Source organism: Lolium perenne, chromosome 2 (genome assembly GCF_019359855.2).
Source record: "Lolium perenne isolate Kyuss_39 chromosome 2, Kyuss_2.0, whole genome shotgun sequence".
NCBI lineage: Eukaryota > Viridiplantae > Streptophyta > Magnoliopsida > Poales > Poaceae > Lolium > Lolium perenne.
The window spans coordinates 149,734,681-149,755,723 of record NC_067245.2 but is presented as its reverse complement, the minus strand read 5'-3'; the positions used below and the strand labels follow the sequence as shown (position 1 = coordinate 149,755,723).

Sequence of the window (21,043 nt, the reverse complement as noted above, 5' to 3'; positions counted from 1 at the left end):
ATGGTTTTATTTAATTTATTTAGGTTTAACACCAAAATCAAACTGCCGGGTTAACGGCGGTCCTGCAATTCTTTTGTTACATTATACTCCTTTGACAAACCAGAAATCGAAAGAAGCTAAATGCCACGCCGAGGTGCACGGACCAACTGACGCATGGGGTGGCACACGATTGGCACAAACCCACTCCCCAAAATACCCCCACGTTAAAATTTCCTTTCCACCACTCTTGAAAATTTTCCTTTCTCCCTTTTCCGCTGGTATATAGCCGTGTGTCGCCCCCCAAACTGAACCCCTGCTCTGCTTTGCTCCGGTGACAGCAGTCCGGACTCCGGGCTCAAGTGCTCAACCTCTCCCCCCCACCCCTGTCCAGCGCAGCGCAGAGAGAGAAATCAGTCCGCGAGCGAGCGCCATGGACGAGAAGGCGTCCAACTTGGACGCCGTGCTCAAGGAGTCCGTTGATCTCGTACGCTCTCCATCCCTCCTCTGTTCTTGTTCTGAATCTCTCCGCTCCCGTTTCTCTCTTCGCTGATTTTGTTTTCCTGTGGATTCTGGAGGGTTCTTTGGAGGGGGGCGGGTTTTGGTGTCTAGTGCGTTACTGGTAACTAGTAGTAGTACTACTCCGCTCCATCTTCTTGTTTTCCATCTACTTTCTGCTTCTTCTTGGTGGATGGTCTCCGCGGCGTCACGCGATTTGTTTTGTGTATCGCATTTCTCGCCGATTTGGGGGGCAAAACGCCATCACGCGATTGGGTTCCTTCCATGCTGCCTCCAATATATCTGCTTCCGGTTACTTTCGCTTGGGCTCCTGCGGCGGCGGTTTTCTTACTACGTTCTTTTGTTGTTACATTTCTACAAGCTTTTAATTCCAGGAACTCATCCCCCACTTTTCCGCTGAAGAACTACCCCAAATTTCTCTCTTTTACCAACAACAAGTTTCTGCTGATTTCTGTGGCCGCGGTATGACGGACGGGTTCTTGTCGTTGCGCAGGAGAACATACCGTTGGAGGAGGTGTTCGAGAACCTGAGATGCAGCCGCGAGGGCCTCACCTCCGCCCAGGCCGAGCAGCGCCTCGACATCTTCGGACCCAACAAGCTCGAGGAGAAGAAGGTGAAAGAAATCTTGCTGAATCCGTGGCCCACGAATGCTCATCGTAAGTGTTGACACCATATATTTTCATTTCTGTGTGTATGCAGGAGAGCAAGTTCCTCAAGTTCTTGGGGTTCATGTGGAACCCACTGTCATGGGTCATGGAGGCCGCTGCAATCATGGCCATCGCCCTCGCCAATGGAGGAGTAAGTTCTTGCTACCTGAGAGCATGTGTGGATATGGCAGCTAAGTAAGATACTGTGGACTGAGAGAAATTCTTGGATGTGTTTCTGCAGGGGAAACCGCCGGACTGGCAGGACTTCGTGGGGATTATCACGCTGCTCATCATCAACTCCACAATCAGCTTCATCGAGGAGAACAATGCGGGCAACGCTGCTGCTGCTCTCATGGCTCGGCTTGCTCCCAAGGCAAAGGTATTCACGACATCTTGCTTGCTATAGTGCTCATGTCCTCTGCTTGAGTACTGATTTGTATGTTTTGTGGCGATGAAGGTTCTTAGGAACGGTAAGTGGAACGAGGAGGAATCAGCCATCCTTGTCCCAGGAGACATCATAAGTGTGAAGCTTGGGGATATCATCCCGGCCGATGCCCGTCTCCTCGAGGGCGATCCTCTCAAGATTGACCAGGTCATTTAAATTGCTGAATCGTTTGGCCATGCAGGTTTATGCTTCTGTGTACTGACCTGTGATTTGGTTTTCTCCTGCAGTCCTCTCTCACTGGCGAGTCCCTGCCGGTGACCAAAGGCCCTGGTGATGGGGTTTACTCTGGCTCCACTTGCAAGCAGGGCGAACTGGAGGCTGTTGTCATTGCCACTGGTGTGCACACGTTCTTTGGCAAGGCCGCACATCTCGTCGATTCAACAAACCAAGTTGGCCACTTCCAAAAGGCAAGCCTCCAGTCCTTGATTTCATGACTTGTTGTTCACTGTATTGCATTGAAATTGTTGATGTGACTGGCAGCTGCTTATCTGTTATCCAGGTTCTGACTGCCATTGGGAACTTCTGCATCTGTTCAATTGCTGTGGGAATGGTTATTGAGATTGTTGTCATGTACCCGATCCAACATAGGGCTTACCGGCCTGGAATTGATAACCTTTTGGTGCTTCTGATTGGAGGAATACCCATTGCCATGCCCACTGTTCTTTCTGTGACTATGGCCATAGGTTCTCACCGCCTGGCTCAACAGGTATTCACGTGTTCTTTGCTAATGTAATCTGTTGTGTGGCATGAGTCTAATTGTTTTCTTGCATATTGTTGTAGGGAGCAATTACAAAGAGAATGACAGCAATTGAGGAAATGGCTGGCATGGATGTTCTCTGCAGTGACAAGACCGGGACACTAACCTTGAACAAGTTGACTGTGGATAAGAATCTAATCGAGGTCAGGCTTTTGTTACATTAAATGGCTGACAGTTTAGTTTTTTTAACTGATGCAGATCATCTCGTTTAACATGTTCTTACATGAATCAGGTTGTCCAAAGGGGTATTGATCAGGATACTGTGATCCTAATGGCTGCCAGAGCTTCACGTACAGAAAATCAGGACGCTATAGATGCCACAATGGTTGGTATGCTTGCTGATCCAAAGGAGGTATATCAGATATATCTTTTCAGTTTGGAGGTATAAAGCTATTTTTGTTTGATATTCCTTATCTAACTTTGCTTGTTTGACAAACAGGCTCGTGCTGGTATCCAAGAGGTTCATTTTCTGCCATTTAATCCAACCGACAAAAGAACCGCCTTAACCTACCTCGATGCAGAGGGCAAAATGCATCGTGTTAGCAAGGGAGCACCAGAACAGGTATGAATTTATGTTCACATCTGGGATCTTTATATTCCTCCATATGTCATTGCACTTACTGATTATGTAACCTCAACAGATTCTAGACCTTGCACACAATAAATCAGAAATTGAAAGAAGAGTCAGGGTTGTGATCGACAAATTTGCTGAGCGTGGTCTGCGATCGCTTGGTGTGGCATACCAGGTTTTGAGATCCCACCACCTTGCAGTAGCTGTACGCTGTTAGTAACCTTCTTTTATATGTGACTGAAAATGCTTATACAGGAAGTACCAGATGGTAGGAAGGAAAGTCCTGGAGGACCATGGCAGTTCATTGGACTCTTGCCACTTTTTGACCCCCCTCGACATGATAGTGCAGAAACAATTAGGAGGGCACTCAATCTTGGTGTCAATGTTAAAATGATTACAGGTTTGTCTTATTTCATCTGTATGCACCCTTGCAATGTTGACTGAATAGAGTATTCTGATATATAGTGTTGCATCATCTTAACACATTTGCAGATTAGACTAGTATATAAGGTACTAGCCATGGAGTATCATTAAACTATTATCCAGCAAATGTGAATGAAGTTACACAAGCTTAGCAATCTGTTCTGAATGTTTTTCAGGTGATCAACTTGCAATTGGGAAGGAAACAGCACGCCGTCTGGGAATGGGTACTAATATGTATCCTTCATCTGCTTTACTGGGACAACACAAGGATGAGTCAATTGTTGCTTTGCCAGTTGATGAATTGATTGAGAAAGCTGATGGCTTTGCTGGTGTCTTTCCAGGTAAACGATTTCATCAGTAGGTTACTATTGCTTTGTAGGCCTAATGATTCCTCTACATCTATTGGTAGTACTCGTGCAGTCATGCTTACTTTGCTTTTAACTATCACTTTACAGAGCACAAATATGAGATTGTGAAACGGCTGCAAGCAAGAAAACATATATGTGGTATGACCGGAGATGGTGTAAATGATGCTCCAGCTTTGAAAAAGGCTGACATTGGCATTGCAGTGGATGACTCGACTGATGCAGCTCGTAGTGCTTCAGACATTGTCTTGACTGAACCGGGCCTTAGTGTGATTATTAGTGCTGTGTTAACAAGTCGAGCAATTTTCCAGCGGATGAAAAATTACACAGTAAGTCATTTTTTGCAAATCCTTTCCAGTTTTTAGGTCCACAATTATGTTTCCAATAATTTAAGTTTTATGTTTGCAGATATATGCAGTGTCAATTACGATCCGTATTGTGGTAAGCTATTATTCCTTAGATTTCAGTTGTCCGCTAAGTCATGTTTATATATTTGTTGACTGTATGGACAAGCTAATTCACTTTGTCTCCACACTTTGTTGTAACAGCTAGGTTTTATGCTTCTTGCGCTGATATGGCAGTTTGACTTCCCACCATTTATGGTCTTGATCATTGCGATCCTCAATGATGGTACGCCTAGTTTTAGCTAATTCAGACAAAGAGTAAAACCTACAGTTGATCATTTGTTGACATACATCTTAAGTCTATTTCGAATAATATGTTAGCTAACAACTAATACATTTTGATACAAACAGGTACCATAATGACTATCTCAAAGGACAGAGTAAAACCATCTCCACAACCTGACACCTGGAAGTTATCTGAGATATTTGCAACTGGGGTTGTCCTTGGTAGTTACTTAGCCATGATGACAGTCATCTTCTTCTGGGCAGCATATAAAACTAACTTCTTCCCGGTATGACCAGTGGTTTCTTAAGCATTTGTATATAGTTTGCTTGATTGAATGCATAAGTCATATACATGTGCTGACATATGCTCATCCTTTGCTAATTCTCAGCGTGTGTTTCACGTTGAAAGCCTTGAGAAAACTGCCCAGGATGACATCCAAAAGCTTGCCTCTGCTGTCTATCTGCAAGTCAGCACAATCAGCCAAGCCCTCATCTTTGTAACACGGTCTCGCAGCTGGTCATTTATGGAGCGTCCTGGATTTTTGCTGGTCTTTGCTTTCTTGGTGGCTCAGCTGGTAAGTGATCCCCTCAATTGAATCCATGCCCAACTGCGTAAAGAGTTGCTGAGCATCTTGTTGCAGCTTACTACTACCATGTGCTCACATTTTCCTTGCTCGCAGATTGCTACTATAATTGCTGTCTACGCCGACTGGGGATTTGCCGCAATCAAAGGCATTGGATGGGGTTGGGCTGGTGTCATTTGGCTTTACAACATTGTGTTTTACTTGCCATTGGATGTCATCAAGTTCCTCATTCGTTACGCGATGAGCGGGAGAGCCTGGGATCTTGTCCTTGACCAAAGGGTAAGAACACACATACCGTGTACCTCTTGGCATCCAACATTTAGTTTCCTGGCAGGTGGTGTACTCATGTTTTTTCTGCATGGGCTGCCCAATGCAGATTGCCTTCACGAGGAAGAAGGATTTTGGGCGGGAAGAACGTGAGCTCAAGTGGGCGACCGCTCAGAGGACGCTACATGGGCTTCAGCCAGCAGAGTCGACCACTTTCCATGGCATGAACAGCTACAGCGAACTCAACCAGCTCGCAGACGAGGCCCGGAGGAGAGCCGAAATCGCAAGGTACAACACAGAGACGATCTATCCCCATGCAACCAATCACCCTCTTGGTATATATCTGTAGTAATAACCTGTGGATTCTTGCAGGCTGAGGGAGCTGAACACCCTGAAGGGGCGGATGGAGTCGGTGGTAAGGCAGAAGGGGTTGGACCTTGAGACCATCCAGCAGTCGTACACAGTGTGATTGGTGATATAGAGGCATTGATCGCATATGCTAGCAGTTGTATGCCGTCGTCGGTGCGATACTGATCACCCCTATTATGTCCATTAAATCACCCCTAGCAGATTGACTGCGTTGATATAGTAGTATTAGTACTAGCAGAGTACAATCTATGAGTTTACTAGATGATTATATAGTACATTTTGGGTTTTGTTATCTATGGTTTGGGTTACATGGTGCCGATTCTGAATCCTGAGCCTGAACTTTGGTAACGGAAACATGGCGCCATGTGCAATGTGATCAGATGGGCATGTGTAGCAGCATCAATGGCCTCACATGGACCTGAAGAAACATGTGTCTCTGGCTGCTGCAATCTGCATTGGTTGGGGAATCTGATGCGTTTAATTATTGGCATGTGATGGCTTGCCCGCATTTTGTTCATAGGACCTGAATAGATGTGCCGTGTAGCCACACATGTGGTGCGACTACCCATGTGGGTGCTTAACTGCTTACCAACGGGCAACTGACAACCATTTGATCCCGAATCCATCATCTCGGGACGGTCATCTATGGCGGCGAGGACGAAGTTGTGCTTAGCTTGGGCTGTTTTATGGGGTGTGTTTGGTAGAATAGGTCATTTTGACACCAAGGCTCAAATATCTACTATCTCCATCCCAAAATTGAAGGTTTATATTTTTTTTGAAAAGTTTTATCAAGTAAAGTTTGAGCAGACTTTTAGAACAATCTATCAACAAATATAATATTGTAGATACTATACGAAAAAATATTTTATTATCTATTTAATGATATTAATTTCGTATTTTGCATGTTAATGATTTTTGGTAAAAGCTAAGTTAAACTTGACATAGTTGGATTTTCTAAAAATAATATCATTATTCTCCTAAAGGCATAGCTAGAACAAAGTGATCGGTTGAATAGCCATAGCTTGATCAGCCAGGAAGTTTTAGTACTCATCTTGTGCCCACTCCAAAGTATCATATCCTCTATAGATGTTGTTAGAGAAATCATTGATTTAATTTTAGTTGATCCTCCATAAATTGTAGATTCTTGGATGTCTCCTTTTAAACACCACATACCACTAACATACATTGAAGGAATCCCCATAAATTGAAGGAATCCTAACCCGCCGCCTCCCTCTCCTGCCCCCCTCCCGGGCGGCGGCGGAGGCTCCTCCTCCCCCCGCGCCCCACAGCCGCCCGTCGCCCTCAGCCGCTGCCGCTGCCGGCCGCGGCCCCGACCTCGGCGTTGGCCTTGGCCCTGGCCCCCGTGCCTCGGCCCCGGCCATGGCCCCGGTCCCGGCCTGGCTATGGCGGTGGCGGCGGCACCCCCTCCGTCGAATCGACGAGGGGGAGAAGAGGGTTTCCGCGGCGGCGTTCCATGGAAGGTGATGTAGCGCTGGTGGAGGAAGCCGGGCGGCACGACTACTTGGTCGGGGCCTGAGGCTCTCCGTCGGTAGCCATGGAGGATTCGGTGGAGCGGTGGTGGCCTCCGCCCCTGGTAACGGTTCGGCGGCGGTACGCATGATCCGCGTCGCTGTCCCCTTCCTTGGTGATCCGGCAGGAGGGATTGGCGGCGTGGGGGCTGCTGATCTTGCTTTGTTTTTGGTGGCAGTCCTCGGGTTTCTCGCAGGCGCGGATGAAGATCTTTCGGAGGTCAGTTTGCTTTGATCTGGCTGGAGAGATGAATTCCGGAAAGCTCCATTGGCGAATGGAACAGTGCATCTTTTGCCTGCAGTTTGCTGGATCGGGTGGTATTCGGTCGCGCGCACCCATGTTTTTATTCCGACCGTTTGGTTCCGGAGGGAGCGACGCGAAGCTCTATTCTGTGTTGACATCAGGTGACTTTTTGGTCCATGGTGAAGTCAGAAGAAGGAATATCCGGATTGGTGGACTGGCTAAAGGAGGTTCGAGTCTCCGTGATGCTGAGGGATCTGCTTGGCGTTCCGGGCTCGTAGTGGTAAGCATGTGGGGGCGGCAGCACAAGAGAAGTTCAGAGTCTTACCTCTCAGGGTGAAAACCCAAGGTTTGACCTTAACTGGTTGTGCCTGACAATGTTCTTGTTGGAGGCATTGTTTTGAGAGTGGGGACTATCTTCAGTGTGAAAACCTAAGACCTTTGGTCGGGCGATGACAGTGCTGGTGCACTGTTCCCTTCTTGGAGGCGTCGCTTTTGGAGAGTCTGTACTTCAGGTGTTATCACGGTGATGGTTGTATTGTTGTTGCTAGGTCTAGAATGCTATAGCGGAACTTTTATTTCTTAGTTTTCTTTACTCTTTTTTGGCTGTGTGCATCCGTACTACCATTAGGGTGGGGCGTTGTTGCAGAGGCTGAGTGTAATTGGTATCTTTTGATACTAATATATTCCCTTTATCTAAAAAAATACCACTAACATGCCACAAGAACAAGTAATGACCATCATCACAAGCATAAATGAAGTCATAAGAAAGCATCACAAGTTCACACCAGATTAGCAACTAAGAAGAGCATGTGTGATCATTACCCAAAGCGAATCAAAAGTTCATCCTACCACTACAACTATGGTGTCAACCTGGCACCACAAGAAAAGTGGGTGTCATCCTAACACCGTAACATCACTATGACATGAGAAGTAGTATATACCACCTCATCAAAATACATAGGCCACCAGAAGTTTTAAATCCCTAGGTACAACCAAAATGTACATCATTATCATCATCACCATCAACTCTATGCATGCAGCCACACCCATGGCCTCAAGGCCACCGCTACAAATTGTAGCACTACTTGGCCAGGTAGGTCCTAAACTAGAGGACCATGTGTGGAGGTACAATGTTGACAAAGCTGGTACCCTGGACCTTGTGGTCGACGAGGTGGCTAATCGCCGCCATTTGAAGCCAAGACTGTCCATGACTACCTAGTACATGCTAGGTGCATGTCATTGGGCTTGTTGTCTCAAATGGCGTGTGCATCATCCTTGACAGCGGAGGTCATGTGGGTGAAAGCCACAACCTCATCATCTGCAAAAGGCATCCCTCTTCCTCTTACATGAAGAGACAGTAGGCTTGTCAAGGGCGTCATCGAGGACCACTATCTTGGACTCCTTGGTGTGTCAGCATTCTCAGGTGAAGGGGTAACTAGAGGTGTACCGAGGGGCCCAGTTGAGCCCATGGTGTACTTGCCACTGGACATGACGAACGAGAAGATGGCATGCATATCATCTGTAGTTGGCAATGGGCATGTTTAGGAACTCGACGTTCTTAGGGTGCTCCTAACAAGGGAATAAAATGTGTTAGTTGTGCAAGTTAGTGATAAAGGATGAAGTGCAACAATGGTGGAGGATAGTGTGCTAACTGTGACATGGCCGTGTGCTCTAAAGGCTGATGCATTTGCTCTCCTCGCAACATTGAGCTCCGCTGAGATCTCGGAGCCTGCTAATGGTGAGCCACCTAGTCATCCACTTCCTCATGTGGATGTACACCTGTGTTGAGATAACGTCAGCACCATAGTGCTTAGAAGAGCCTTGGCCAGGATAGTCAGATGGACTTCCTTGAATCCCTTGTTAGTTCGGACGTCGGTCTTGATCAGCTTGCACATATTATCCAACAAAAGGTTGGACATGAAGGGGAGCCAATTCATTGCCCACTTCTATGCAACCTTCTTTTTTGTGGCGGCAATCCATGCCGCAACCTCTGCCACAACCTTGGCCATGAGGGTATCCACAAGGACCTCATCCGCTTGGTCTTCTCACAAGGAATGAGTTGTGAATCAGGCACACAAGAGGGGATCTACGAGTGCCCAAACACGGATTATGGCCTGGCTAAAGTCATCACACATGGAGTCCAACAATAACCACACACCACAGAACAATGTAACTACTTGCAGATCTAATAATTCACAAGGTGCACAACCACTCATCCAGTACGCAAAAGGTAAATTTACATCGCTACAAACAGAACATGGCAAATGGCAGCGGATGAAGTAGACCAGTCGCCACTATCATCATCGACCAAAGGTGGAAGCATCGCTTACCTTCTATAGGACCGAAGATGGAGCTGAAGGGGGGAGCGAGGATTTGGAATCGGCCGGTGAGAGTGAAGGATACAAATAGGGGAGGCTATTCGGCAGGAGGTGACATAATCCTTCTCGCCCTTTCCCTTTTTGCCATAGTGCGCGTGTGCTCCCGCCATCTCCACGGTTAGCCGTGCTCCGCGCGTGCATGCAAAGATGCCATTTTCCATCGGCGGAGCGCGGGACGAGGGTTGCTCGAGGGGAACGACCTATTTAAAAGCAGGAGACGAGGGCTGCTTTTAGAACCGCGTTGTGCACAATGCAGAGGGATCATAATCTACCAACCTACCCAATTTTGTTTCCCTAGGGCCTGAGTAGAGCGGTTGCGGCCTACCAAACACGTCCTGTACAATGAGAGTCACGAGACGACTATCACAGCACACAAGTGTTGGAGATATGCCCAAGACGCAATAATAAAGTGGTTATTATTATATCTTTGTGTTTATGATAATAGTTTGCATCTCATTCTATAATTGTATTAACCAGAAACATTAGTACATGTGTGTTATGTAAACATAAAAGAGTCCCTAGTAAGTCTCTTGTTAAACTAGCTTGTTGATTAATAGATGATCATAGTTTCATGATCATGAACATTGTATGTTATTAATAACAAGGTCATATCATTAGGTGAATGATGTGATGGACATACACCCATAGTAAGCGTAGCATATGATCAAGTCATTTAGTTCTTTATGCTTCAAGCTTTAATATGCATAGTAACTTAATCCTTCGACCATGAGATCTTGTTAAATCACCTACACCGGATGGATGCTTTGATGACACCAAATACTATTGCGTAAATGGGTTGTTATAAAGGTGGCATTAAGTTTTCGGAAAGTGTAGGGTTGATGCACTTGTATCAATAGTGGGATTTGTCCATCCTAATGATAGATAGATATACTCTGGGCCCTCTCGGTGGAATGCTATCTAATTAGCTTGCAAGCATGTGATTGGTTCACAAGGGATATCATATCACGGTAAGAGTAAAGAGTACTTATCAGTAACGAGGTTGAACTAGGTATGGAGATACCGACGATCAAACTTCGGATAAGTAAAATATCGCGAGACAAAGAGAATTGTTATTTTATGTAAATGGTTCTTTCGATCACGAAGTCATCGTTGAATATGTGGGAGTTATTATGGATCTCCAGGTCCCGCTATTAGTTATTGATCGGATAGGAGTCTCGATCATGTCCGCATAGTTCTTGAACCGTAGGGTGACACACTTAAGGTTTGATGTCGTTTTAAGTAGATATGGAATATAGAATGGAGTTCGAATGTTGTTCGGAGTCTCGGATGGGATCCATGACATCAGGAGGAGTTCCGGAATGGTCCGGAGAATAAGATTCATATATAGGAAGTCAATTTCCAAGTTTGGAAATGATCCGGTGCATTTGTGGAAGGCGCTAGAATATTCTAGAACTTTCTGGAAGAAATCACCATGGAAGGTGGAGTCCCGGATGGACTCCACCAACCCCAGCCGGCCGACCAAAGGAGAAGGTGGAGTCCATGGTGGACTCCACCACCATGGCCCGCCATAGAGGAAGGAAAGGGAGGAGTCCCACTTCCCCTAGGTTTCACCCATATGGTAAGTTTTGAGTTGGACTCTTATTCGAATCTTTGGGCAAACCCTAGGGGTTCCACCTATATAATGAGGGGGAGAGGGAGGGGGCCGGCCACCACTTGAGCCGCACCACCCAAGGGCACCCAAGGCCGGCGCCCCAAGTGCCCCCTCTCCCAAACCCTAGCCACCCCCTCCTCTTGTTACTCCCGTGGTGCTTAGGCGAAGCCCTGCCGGAGATCTCTACCACCACTGCCACCATGCCGTCCTGCTGGCGGGATACAGAGGAGGATCTACTACATCCGCTGCCCACTGGAACAGGGAGAAGGACATCGTCATCAACACCGAACGTGTGACCGAGTGCGGAGGTGCTGCCCGACTGTGGCACCGTCAAGATCTTCTACGCGCTTTTGCAAGCGGCAAGTGATCGACTACATCAACCACGAGATCTAATCTTGTTAACGCTTAGCTGTCTTCAAGGGTATGATCATCTCCACCTCGTTGCTACCATCTACTAGATTAGATCTTGGCTTGTTATTCGTTCTTGCGATAGGAATTTTTTTTGTTTTCTATGCTACAAATCCCTACAACCGTGCTGCTCCACTCAAGTGCACTTGGATGCTTTGCATGGCTGTTGCTCTAGTTCCACCCATTAATTTTACCGTCTCTAAGTAATCGATTAGCCAATCCTCGGGATCTTGCAGGCCATCGAACTTTTTATAGTTGTCGGGTAACTTGAAACCAGATGGAACCCGCGTTTTGCGAACTCTTCGTGTAAAGCAAGGAAGTCCGCACATATCCTCCTCGTCGACCTCTGGTGAGTGCCGACGATCTCTCCTTTCTTGTCGCGCTCTGTCGACCCTTGCCTGTGTCGCTGTATCTCTTGCACCACTCGATCTCGGAGGGTCTTGCACTACTACTGTAGGTTGTAGACTATTTTGTCTTGCAGTGCCTTCGGGAGGCATGTTTGTACGCGCGAACGTTGTTCCCATGGCTCCAACTCTTGCCATGGTCATGTTGTACAATGCTTCTCTTGGATCTCCGGGAGGTGGCCTGGACGCCAGGATGAAAGCGTGGGTTGCCATATATCCAGCTTCTGGTGTCTTCGGAATAATATTACCCCTTGTGTCTATCGACATAAAGGACATGTCGAGGTTTTGGACTAGGTTCTCCCTCTCGGCTTCAGGTATATGTTGCAACCTAGATCTTGCCCTATTGCGAGCTGCTCTGTGACTATCTCCTCTCAAAGTAACTGATTGTCGACTCAACTCAGCTCTTCGCCTGCTTGACTCGGAAGCTGCGGCTCTTCTTCTATCAAGCTCAGCTCTCTGTTTTGCGAGTTCCCGTCCAGCACAGGCGAGTCTATATTGGTATGCTTGCAACTCTTCAACTGTGGCGGTTGTGGTCTTCGGTTCTGTGCCATCAATAGCTTTTGCAACTCTGTCCCAAAGTGCTTGCGGAAGTTGTACCATCTGTCGTGTTGCAGGTCCGACATATTTGGTTCCCAAACCTCGCGTAAGATCAACAGGATCGATGTACGGATTTCCCGCATCATCGAAAGCCTCGGATGTCTCCTCTTGTGGGCGACTTGCTTCTCCAATTACATAGATTTGATGGTATTTTGAAGTTTGACCTTCGTCGGGATTGGTACCACCGTCGTATAGATTGGCGAAGACCTCCCTAACATAAGTAGATTTGTCGATGAAGTCGAAGCTGCCGACGCTGTCTGAATCGCTGCTTATACTGGAGTCCGCAGATGACTCGAAGTACATGCCGCCGAAGATCTTGGCGAGTTTTTCACTTGTCGCAGCCTTGTCGGAGTGTGGCGGCGAGATCTCCTCGTCGCCCGTCTCGAACAACGACGATGATTCCGAAAGATCGGAACAAGCCGCCTGTAATATCCCAGGTAATGGGGTTACAAAAATAGAGGAAACAGATGTGTGCATTGCATTCATGCATAGAAAATCTAGGGAATTTTCGCGCTTTAAAGTAAAACAGTCACAGTAACTGAAGTTTCACTTGACCTTGGTGGAATTGAAGTAGCTCATCAAGTCAAGCGCTATAAACCTCAATGTGACTTTGATAAAACCTTGTTTTGGGCAGAGATGATTTGATCTAAGGGGTTAGATCAAATGGAACTAATAACCAACACAACAACACTTTACTTAATGATCAATTGCTTGATCTAATAAAAGATTATAATATGGTAATCCTTACCATAACATATGAACATACATCTATTTGGAAATCAAGTAACAATAAATGGAGAAACCATTCTTCACTTATCTTTTCCATGCCTTAAAACTAATCCATAATCCTACCATGAAACCTCATGGTATTCATTCCACTTCAACATTGGAATTATAACAAGAAGATCCACTCCAGAAATTGATATTCTTCTCCATTCCAAGTTATTACACATCAAACCTAGAGAGGTGAGAGTTCTATAGTATTTATTAGAGAAGCAATGGAAAACCTCAAGCTGAAACCTTGGATATACATCCATGTATTCCAACCAACACTTTGAAGAGCAACCCTAGGATATTATTCCAGACCATCTCTAGAGAGAGAACCCAATTATATTAAACATAGATATTGATGATCACATCATTCTCTATGGAGCTTAACCTTAGGTTAGTATTAAAGACCTTTCCAAATGAGTGAGACCATTCATACTAATCCAAGCTTTACCTATTTCAGAATAAAGGACAACCTTTGAACTATAGTATTAGGAGGTAAACTATTTCATCTTGGAGTGATGAGATAACCTAATATCACATGGAATAATACCATATCCCTGAGTTGATAAAATAAGGATAAGATTAATCCAACTAAGCTAGACAGTTGAATCCCTAGCCTAGATACCTAAGGAAATAATAAGAGTACACCATAAACCTAGAATAACTATCCCTATATGAGAGAGACCTCAAGCTAAGGAGTTACACCCAAGAAACAATAAGAGAGATATTATACCTAGTTAATCAAGACAATACTTGATCTTAGAAGTGAGAAACCTAACTCAGGAGAGATATACTTTAGGAAGCCAAACCTTGATCATTATAAATTGAGTGATGATCATAAACCCTAAGAACTTGAGGTAGAGATATTAAGAACAAGTTGATCATGCCTAATCCATGATCATGCTCTTGATGTATGTAAGGATAAGTTAAACCCTACTAGGATAAGTAGATCTCATCCCCACATGAAATTATAGGGAGATCACTAGTAAGCAACCATATGCTTATATCCCAACCTTTACTTGTGAATCACTTGGTGATCATAAGTAGAATTCTACCACATCTACATTCCACTTATTTTTCACTTAAGAACCACAAGAAAACATTAAGAGTCAAACTCTATACTCTAAATGGGGAGAAACCATCCATCCATGTGACCAAAGTTAACTATAAAAAGAACTACAACCAAAGTAGTTACTTAAATGATAAATTGAGGTTAATACTAGAAGCCAATTGGTAGAAGATAAAAATAATTCTTAATATCTTAGTAGCTAAAGGAGAACATAAAATGTTAAGAAAGCAACCACCTTAACATGGTTAGGGGAGATTAAACCCTAGCATGCAATATGGTGTCATCTCATCTCTACAACCCAGAATTAAATCTCAACCCTAGTTTATGTATCACCATGGTGATCATAATATAAACCAGGCCATAATTGAGATTCAAACCAATTGCCATTAGGTGAATATAATTAGAAACCTAGAATTTCTCACTAGCTAAATCATATGATTAAAACCATGGTGGTGGTCAACCACTTAGCTTTATAATTAATACCAACCCATAATGGGAGTAGTATCTACCTTAGGTATTTCATGGTGTTATTAAAATATAACACTAGTGCTAACTTTGAAATAAGATTATAATAATGCTTACAAGACCTTAACAAAAAGTTGCTCACATAAAATATTATGCAAGGGATCAAATCCTCAGATAAGAGATTAAATACTTAGAAAGACTTATGCACATGAGATCATGTCATTAAGTCCCTTGTTTAATAGAACTCCATAAACAAAAAATACTTAGAAACTTGTTTCTTGCAGAGCCATACCAAATAAAACAAGATATATCATTAAGTAAGAAAACTACCAATTGGAAAACAATTTGAATATTCCCAAAGATAATATTCAAATTCATGTCCATAGGGGTATTGAAATTCAAATACCAATAATAATAATTAAATCAATGTTATGGTGCCATATTAAAATTACAAATACACCCCTCAAGACATTGTAGTACCCTGGACTAAACCTTGTATGAATTAATTTGCAATACCTGCAAGATAGAAAAATTAATTCAGATCTAACTTCAAAGTAGAAATACAAAACAGAAAATAAAGAAGAAAAAGAAGAGAGAAGAAAAACCACCTGAACCTTACCTGGCCACGCAGAAGCCCACCAGCAGCCCAACAAATTCCAGCCCAACACGGCCCAGACCAACCCACCATACCTCTTCGTACAAAAAAAAAATCAAAGACGAGGTCGTCCTCATCCTCTCCGAGTGCTGGAGGCCACCGCGACGCCGTGTCTCCCTTCTCCCTCTCGCTGGCAGCCCCTCCTTGCTCCAATTCGTGACGAGGATCGTATTCCAGCACAGTATAAAAGCCCCACGACGAACCCTAGCCGCATTCCTCCTCCTCTGCTCCATTTTCTTGTCCTGCCGAAACCCTGGCCGAACCACTCCAACTCACTGCCGGCGAAGGAAGCCTCCCCGAGCCAAACCGAGCACACCAGCGTGACCGCCGTCCTCGACTTGCTACTCCTGCAGAAGGAATCGAGCCGGAGCAGCCCGTAGCGCCGACGCTGACCTCATTCCCCCGACGGCCGGAGCTGGCAATCCCGGCGATGCCGACCACCCCTTACCTCGCCATCAAGCCCTACATGCTCAGGGTGAGCTCCTCTTCCTCCTCGTGTGCTTGGTATGCTCGATAATAGCCTGTATCATCTCTGCGTTCGATCACCGGCGAGCACCGCCGCAAGATTCGCCATCGGTCACGCTCCGGCGACCATTTCGGGGCGGCGCCGCCACCATCTGGTCTGCCTCAGCGTGCTGGTTCGAAATAACCCAGTCGCCCGTCCTCGCTCGCCCGGAATCGCCGGCGATCGTCGCCAATTCCACCGCCAGTGAGCTCCTCTGCCACCATGGCGATTTTGACCCTGGTCCATGCCTGCGTCGCAGATGACTTGGTCACTGGCCCACCAGCCAGTGACTGTTTGGGTAGATAGCCGGGTGTGTTTAGCCAATTCATTTCAAATTTAATTCCAGTAAATTACTGCAACTTCAATTAATTTAGAAAATTCAGTTTAAGTCAGAAAAATATAAATAAGATATTAAAATGCTCCTAAAAATAAACTCTATCCAATAAAAATATAAAATGAAATTTTTATTTTTAATAAAAATTTAATTACTTAGTACTTATTAAATAAGCCTTTTCTTTAATTCTAAATTGAATTAAAATTCAAAAATTAAGAAAACCTTCTAAAATAAATAAAAACCAGTAAGAAATTAAAGAAAACATTAAATATATTTTTTTATTTGTTATTTTAATAAATCTTTATTAGTGGAGATTTAAACCCTGATTAATAATTACCTTAATTATTAATTCATTGAAAATAATAAAATGCCAAATCCAATATTAATTTTATTTCAAAGATATTAATAACTTCAACCTTAAAGTGAAGTTATTAATTCAAGAACTTTAGGGTATTTAGAAAACCCTAATTTCATAAGTAATAGAACCAGGAACTCATCATTTCATGTGACTCCTAAAACCCTAAATTAATTAGGAACCCTAGTTCCATTATTACATGTGAATCCTAAATTACTTCTAAAACCTAAACCCTAGATCCTCACATGTAATCATGGTATTCTATTTTTCATCCATAGTATCATAACAGGAATTAAACACATGCCATGCCACATAAAAATTGTAGGAGCCCATCATCAATCATATAGTAGTCCATATACACATACCTATCCAACTTAGTTGATCCAATTGGATCAACCACATCTAAACCCTAGTTCCTATCATCCAACTTATCAACCTTAACCATTCCTATTTAATTAGCATTACACCATGGTGATGATCCCTAATAGCAACCATGCTTATTATCTTGCCTTACCTAACCATACTCCACTAAACCCTATCAGTGTGAGATAATTATTAATCATCCTATTTAGGAAACCTACATTCCTTCCTTAGTAGATCCAATAACCAACCCTAGACCACCTCAACCCTAATTGCAATACTTCTTAATACTTAAGAAGTATGTTCTTCAAAAGTTATTCTTTTGAAGAAATAAGGAAATCATCATCAATCCTACCTAATAGAACCTATAGCCAATAACCAGCTATCACCAGCAAGGTATACCAACCATGATAGCAACCATGAATAATTAATTGCTTAAGTTGCTTATGCTTAAGCAAAAATCAATCAAGTCTAGCTGCTAATGAATCCAACCTTGTTAGGGTCCATCTAATATTTACTCCAGAGCCAATTGGAACCATAGTTAACCATAGAACCCACCAACCTAATTATCATACTTGTTCTTTATTAAGAACATGTTCTTCAAAAGTTATTCTTTTGAAGTATATGATAATTAATCATTAACCATGCCATATAGTGTTAAAACTAACCACTATTCTTTACTTGTTAACATTATACCAATTATCATGCTTTGTGTGCTCAATTGATTACTATGCCTTATTATCTACCTGTTTATAATACCAAGTAATCACACCTGAATAAGAACCTTGTTTGTGAATCACTCTAAAAGTGTAACACACCCTAAACCAATCATTACAACTCACTGATCCTAAATCATTGGGGTTAGGTCACGCTTAGAGAGATTGCATCTCATTCTTATGCATTATTGCATCCTTGTCAATCTTTTAAACATCGTCCTTACCGGACGATGATGCTATTTCAGAATTTGGAGTTATTGCGTAACGAAGACCTTGCATGCATAATCTTGCAGTCAAGAAAGGCAAGTTCATCACTTGCTCATGTCATTTGAGTATCTTTATCAAATTACTTGCAAAGTACTATGATTATCACTATTGCATAAAAACCAAAACCACTATTTTCATAACTATGAATATGACTATGTGGTGGGCAATGGAACCATGGATTGTGTTGATATGGTCGAGGTTCCATTGCAAGGGTTTATATCCATCTAGGATTAAACAACAAATGTCGCCAGTGATTCTTGTGCCGTAATACCCGTGTTAACCATAAGATCTGGAATGGGACGGACTAGTCAATCGTATTTCCACCTCTTGTACATCAACGGATGCGCTTACCGTAGCAGTTGTATCTGGCGGAACAACCGGAGGGTGGGGATCGCACTCTAATTCCCCACGGTAAAGCATTGCTTGCCGTAGCAGTTGTGTCTTGCGGAACAACCGGAGGGTGGGGATCCCACTCTAATTCCCCACGGTAATGCGGTCTATGATGGGTTGCAGCTGTCGGCGAAGGAGTTTATGGTAGAGCCCAGAACTGTTGTCGTGGTCGGGGTCCACCCTGAAATTACGGGAATAATGGGACCGGCGAGGACCCAGGGTCGGGGTTTGCAACAAAGGGTGGGTGTGCGAGGTAGCGGAGGAATATGATTGGCTATGACCTTATACCGGGCCTCACACCATAGGAAGTGTGGACGAGAACATGACTCGGTTGGCACCAAGGTTAAGATCTCTTATGGGTAAAGCAACACACCTCTGCAGAGTGTAAAGAACCGTGACATGTCACTCCCTGTTCCGGGATATGGAACTGCGAACGCGGCCGGAAAGGAGCTCCATGAAGTTCTAGTAAACCAGTGAAGGCTGACGGACATAGTTCTTCTGAATAAAAGCAACCTTTGAAGAAATGATTATGAAAACCTGCATTGGTATTAGACTTTCTGGTCTAATGCCATAGCTAGTGCATTAAACACCTCTTTCCTATAATGAACTTGTTGAGTACGCTCGTACTCATCCCACTCTTAAATCCCCTGCTTAGGTATGGAGGCATCGAAGGAGGATCTACAGTGCAACTCGAAGGTCGAGGAGTCAACAACTACTTCAAGAGACAGGAACCTGTCAGAGGAGTCAAATACCACATCCAACAAGGAGAAAACCTAGTTTTGCCATAGAAGGGAACTAGCTTCCTAAACCTAGCTCCTATTTAGCTAGAATCTATTCATAACCCCTATAGCTAGTCAAATACTCTACAAATAGAGTTCGTGATAGGATTAGACTACGAGTCGTTCTTCTGGAGTTTATGTGCAGTTTTACCTCATTGTAAAGTAGGAGGTTGTGATGATCTTATGTAACAGAGTCAATGTTGTAATTCTATAGACATGCCTTGGACCCGCATATGTTTCTGTTGTACCACTCTGAGCGATATAATACTAGTGGAACGGTGTTTCATTGGTGTTATATCAGACTTGCATACTACACCATGCAGTGGTATGCCGGGTCACCACAGTTGGTATCAGAGCAAATGCTTTGACCCTAGGAGTAAAACCCTTTAAAGGAGACCTATAGGATTGGTAGTGTCTATAGGAAGTTGTCCTAGGTAAACCAAATACTTCTTATGACTTGAGATGGATATTCACTTGAGAATAATCCTGACACACTTGAGTCAACATTTCTTACCTAACTTACCAAGATAAAGTAAAGTTAGTCAGCTAATCCCAAACATGTAGTACACAATTAAGTTCCTAAACAATAGATGGGTAGATCACAGTTGGTATACAATGCATGGTAGTCCAAAGAGAGGATACAACCATATGGAAGATATCCTATTGGAAGATGTGTACCAACTCAAGTTATGATTAAGTAAGAATTATTCAGACATGTAATAGGAGTGATATCAAGTAATGAAGATATATGTATAAGAAAAATATCCTATTAGAAGATGTAGACCAAGATAAGTAATGAGTAATTAAAATTATCTAGACAGGTGAAACAATTGATAGTAAGTGATAACTCTGAGTTATATGAGGTAGTATAGACCATGATGAGTCAATCATGGGAGGTAAGGAGGAGAGATAGGAATAAAATATGCCTACTTACATGGTAGAGATAGAAATCATATATGATTCACCTGAGAATCATTATGTGATGGACTAGAACCTCATAATTAATTAAGAGGAGTACAATAAGAAGCCAGGTGCAAAACAATAGTGTAAGAATTGTGCTTCAAAACAATGGGAAGTGTGCCAAGCACATCAAGACTATATGTTTATGGTAGAAACACTTTGAAGTATCGGAGTAATATTCCAATTGTTATGAGTTAAGAGTAGCAATGTTAGAACCCAGATATACCATGTGAAATAGTCCTCAACCAAAATGAAAGTTAAGTTAGTACTTCCAAAGAAAATTAGGTTAATTTTAACTATCCTAGAACACTTTGTTTCAAGTTTATCTCATTGCAATTGTGCAATTCAGGTAAATGTCAAGACAAATAGTAGAATGCCAACTATATGTGCTAAGTATCACAATATAACCTATCTTATGTGGTGTTATATACTACACATCAGAGCCTGATGTTTAGAGATGTCTTACTCAACTATTATATTCAGGCTTATGATGGTGTGTACTATAAACACAAAGCTGAATCTTCTTGGAATTTTATTGGATTTTCATTGATTGACTAGATCCATACATGAAGTTTGACTTTGATATGCAAATGCATGTTGCAATATCAAGTCTTACTTGGTGCTATAGATCTAGAGGGTAATGGTAAACGTGTGAGGAAGTGACGAATTCTGGAAGATTCAGAAGACAAGATG

The 21,043-nt window shown here is 43.5% G+C and overlaps 1 protein-coding gene across 1 annotated transcript; it reads left to right on the top strand.

The window, feature by feature from the left end:
• Nucleotides 1–324: 324 nt before the first annotated feature.
• On the top strand, nucleotides 325–5,844 carry LOC127321965 (plasma membrane ATPase 3). Its single transcript, XM_051350915.2, has 21 exons — nucleotides 325–463; nucleotides 989–1,108; nucleotides 1,195–1,293; nucleotides 1,384–1,521; nucleotides 1,600–1,734; nucleotides 1,815–1,994; nucleotides 2,087–2,293; nucleotides 2,368–2,487; nucleotides 2,577–2,696; nucleotides 2,784–2,906; nucleotides 2,986–3,090; nucleotides 3,171–3,315; nucleotides 3,515–3,679; nucleotides 3,794–4,032; nucleotides 4,112–4,144; nucleotides 4,252–4,333; nucleotides 4,459–4,619; nucleotides 4,722–4,907; nucleotides 5,013–5,195; nucleotides 5,293–5,471; nucleotides 5,556–5,844. The coding sequence occupies exons 1-21, from the start codon at nucleotides 410–412 to the stop codon at nucleotides 5,650–5,652; spliced, it is 2,871 nt and encodes a 956-aa protein (XP_051206875.1). The 5' UTR covers nucleotides 325–409; the 3' UTR covers nucleotides 5,653–5,844.
• The last annotated feature ends 15,199 nt before the right edge of the window (nucleotides 5,845–21,043 follow it).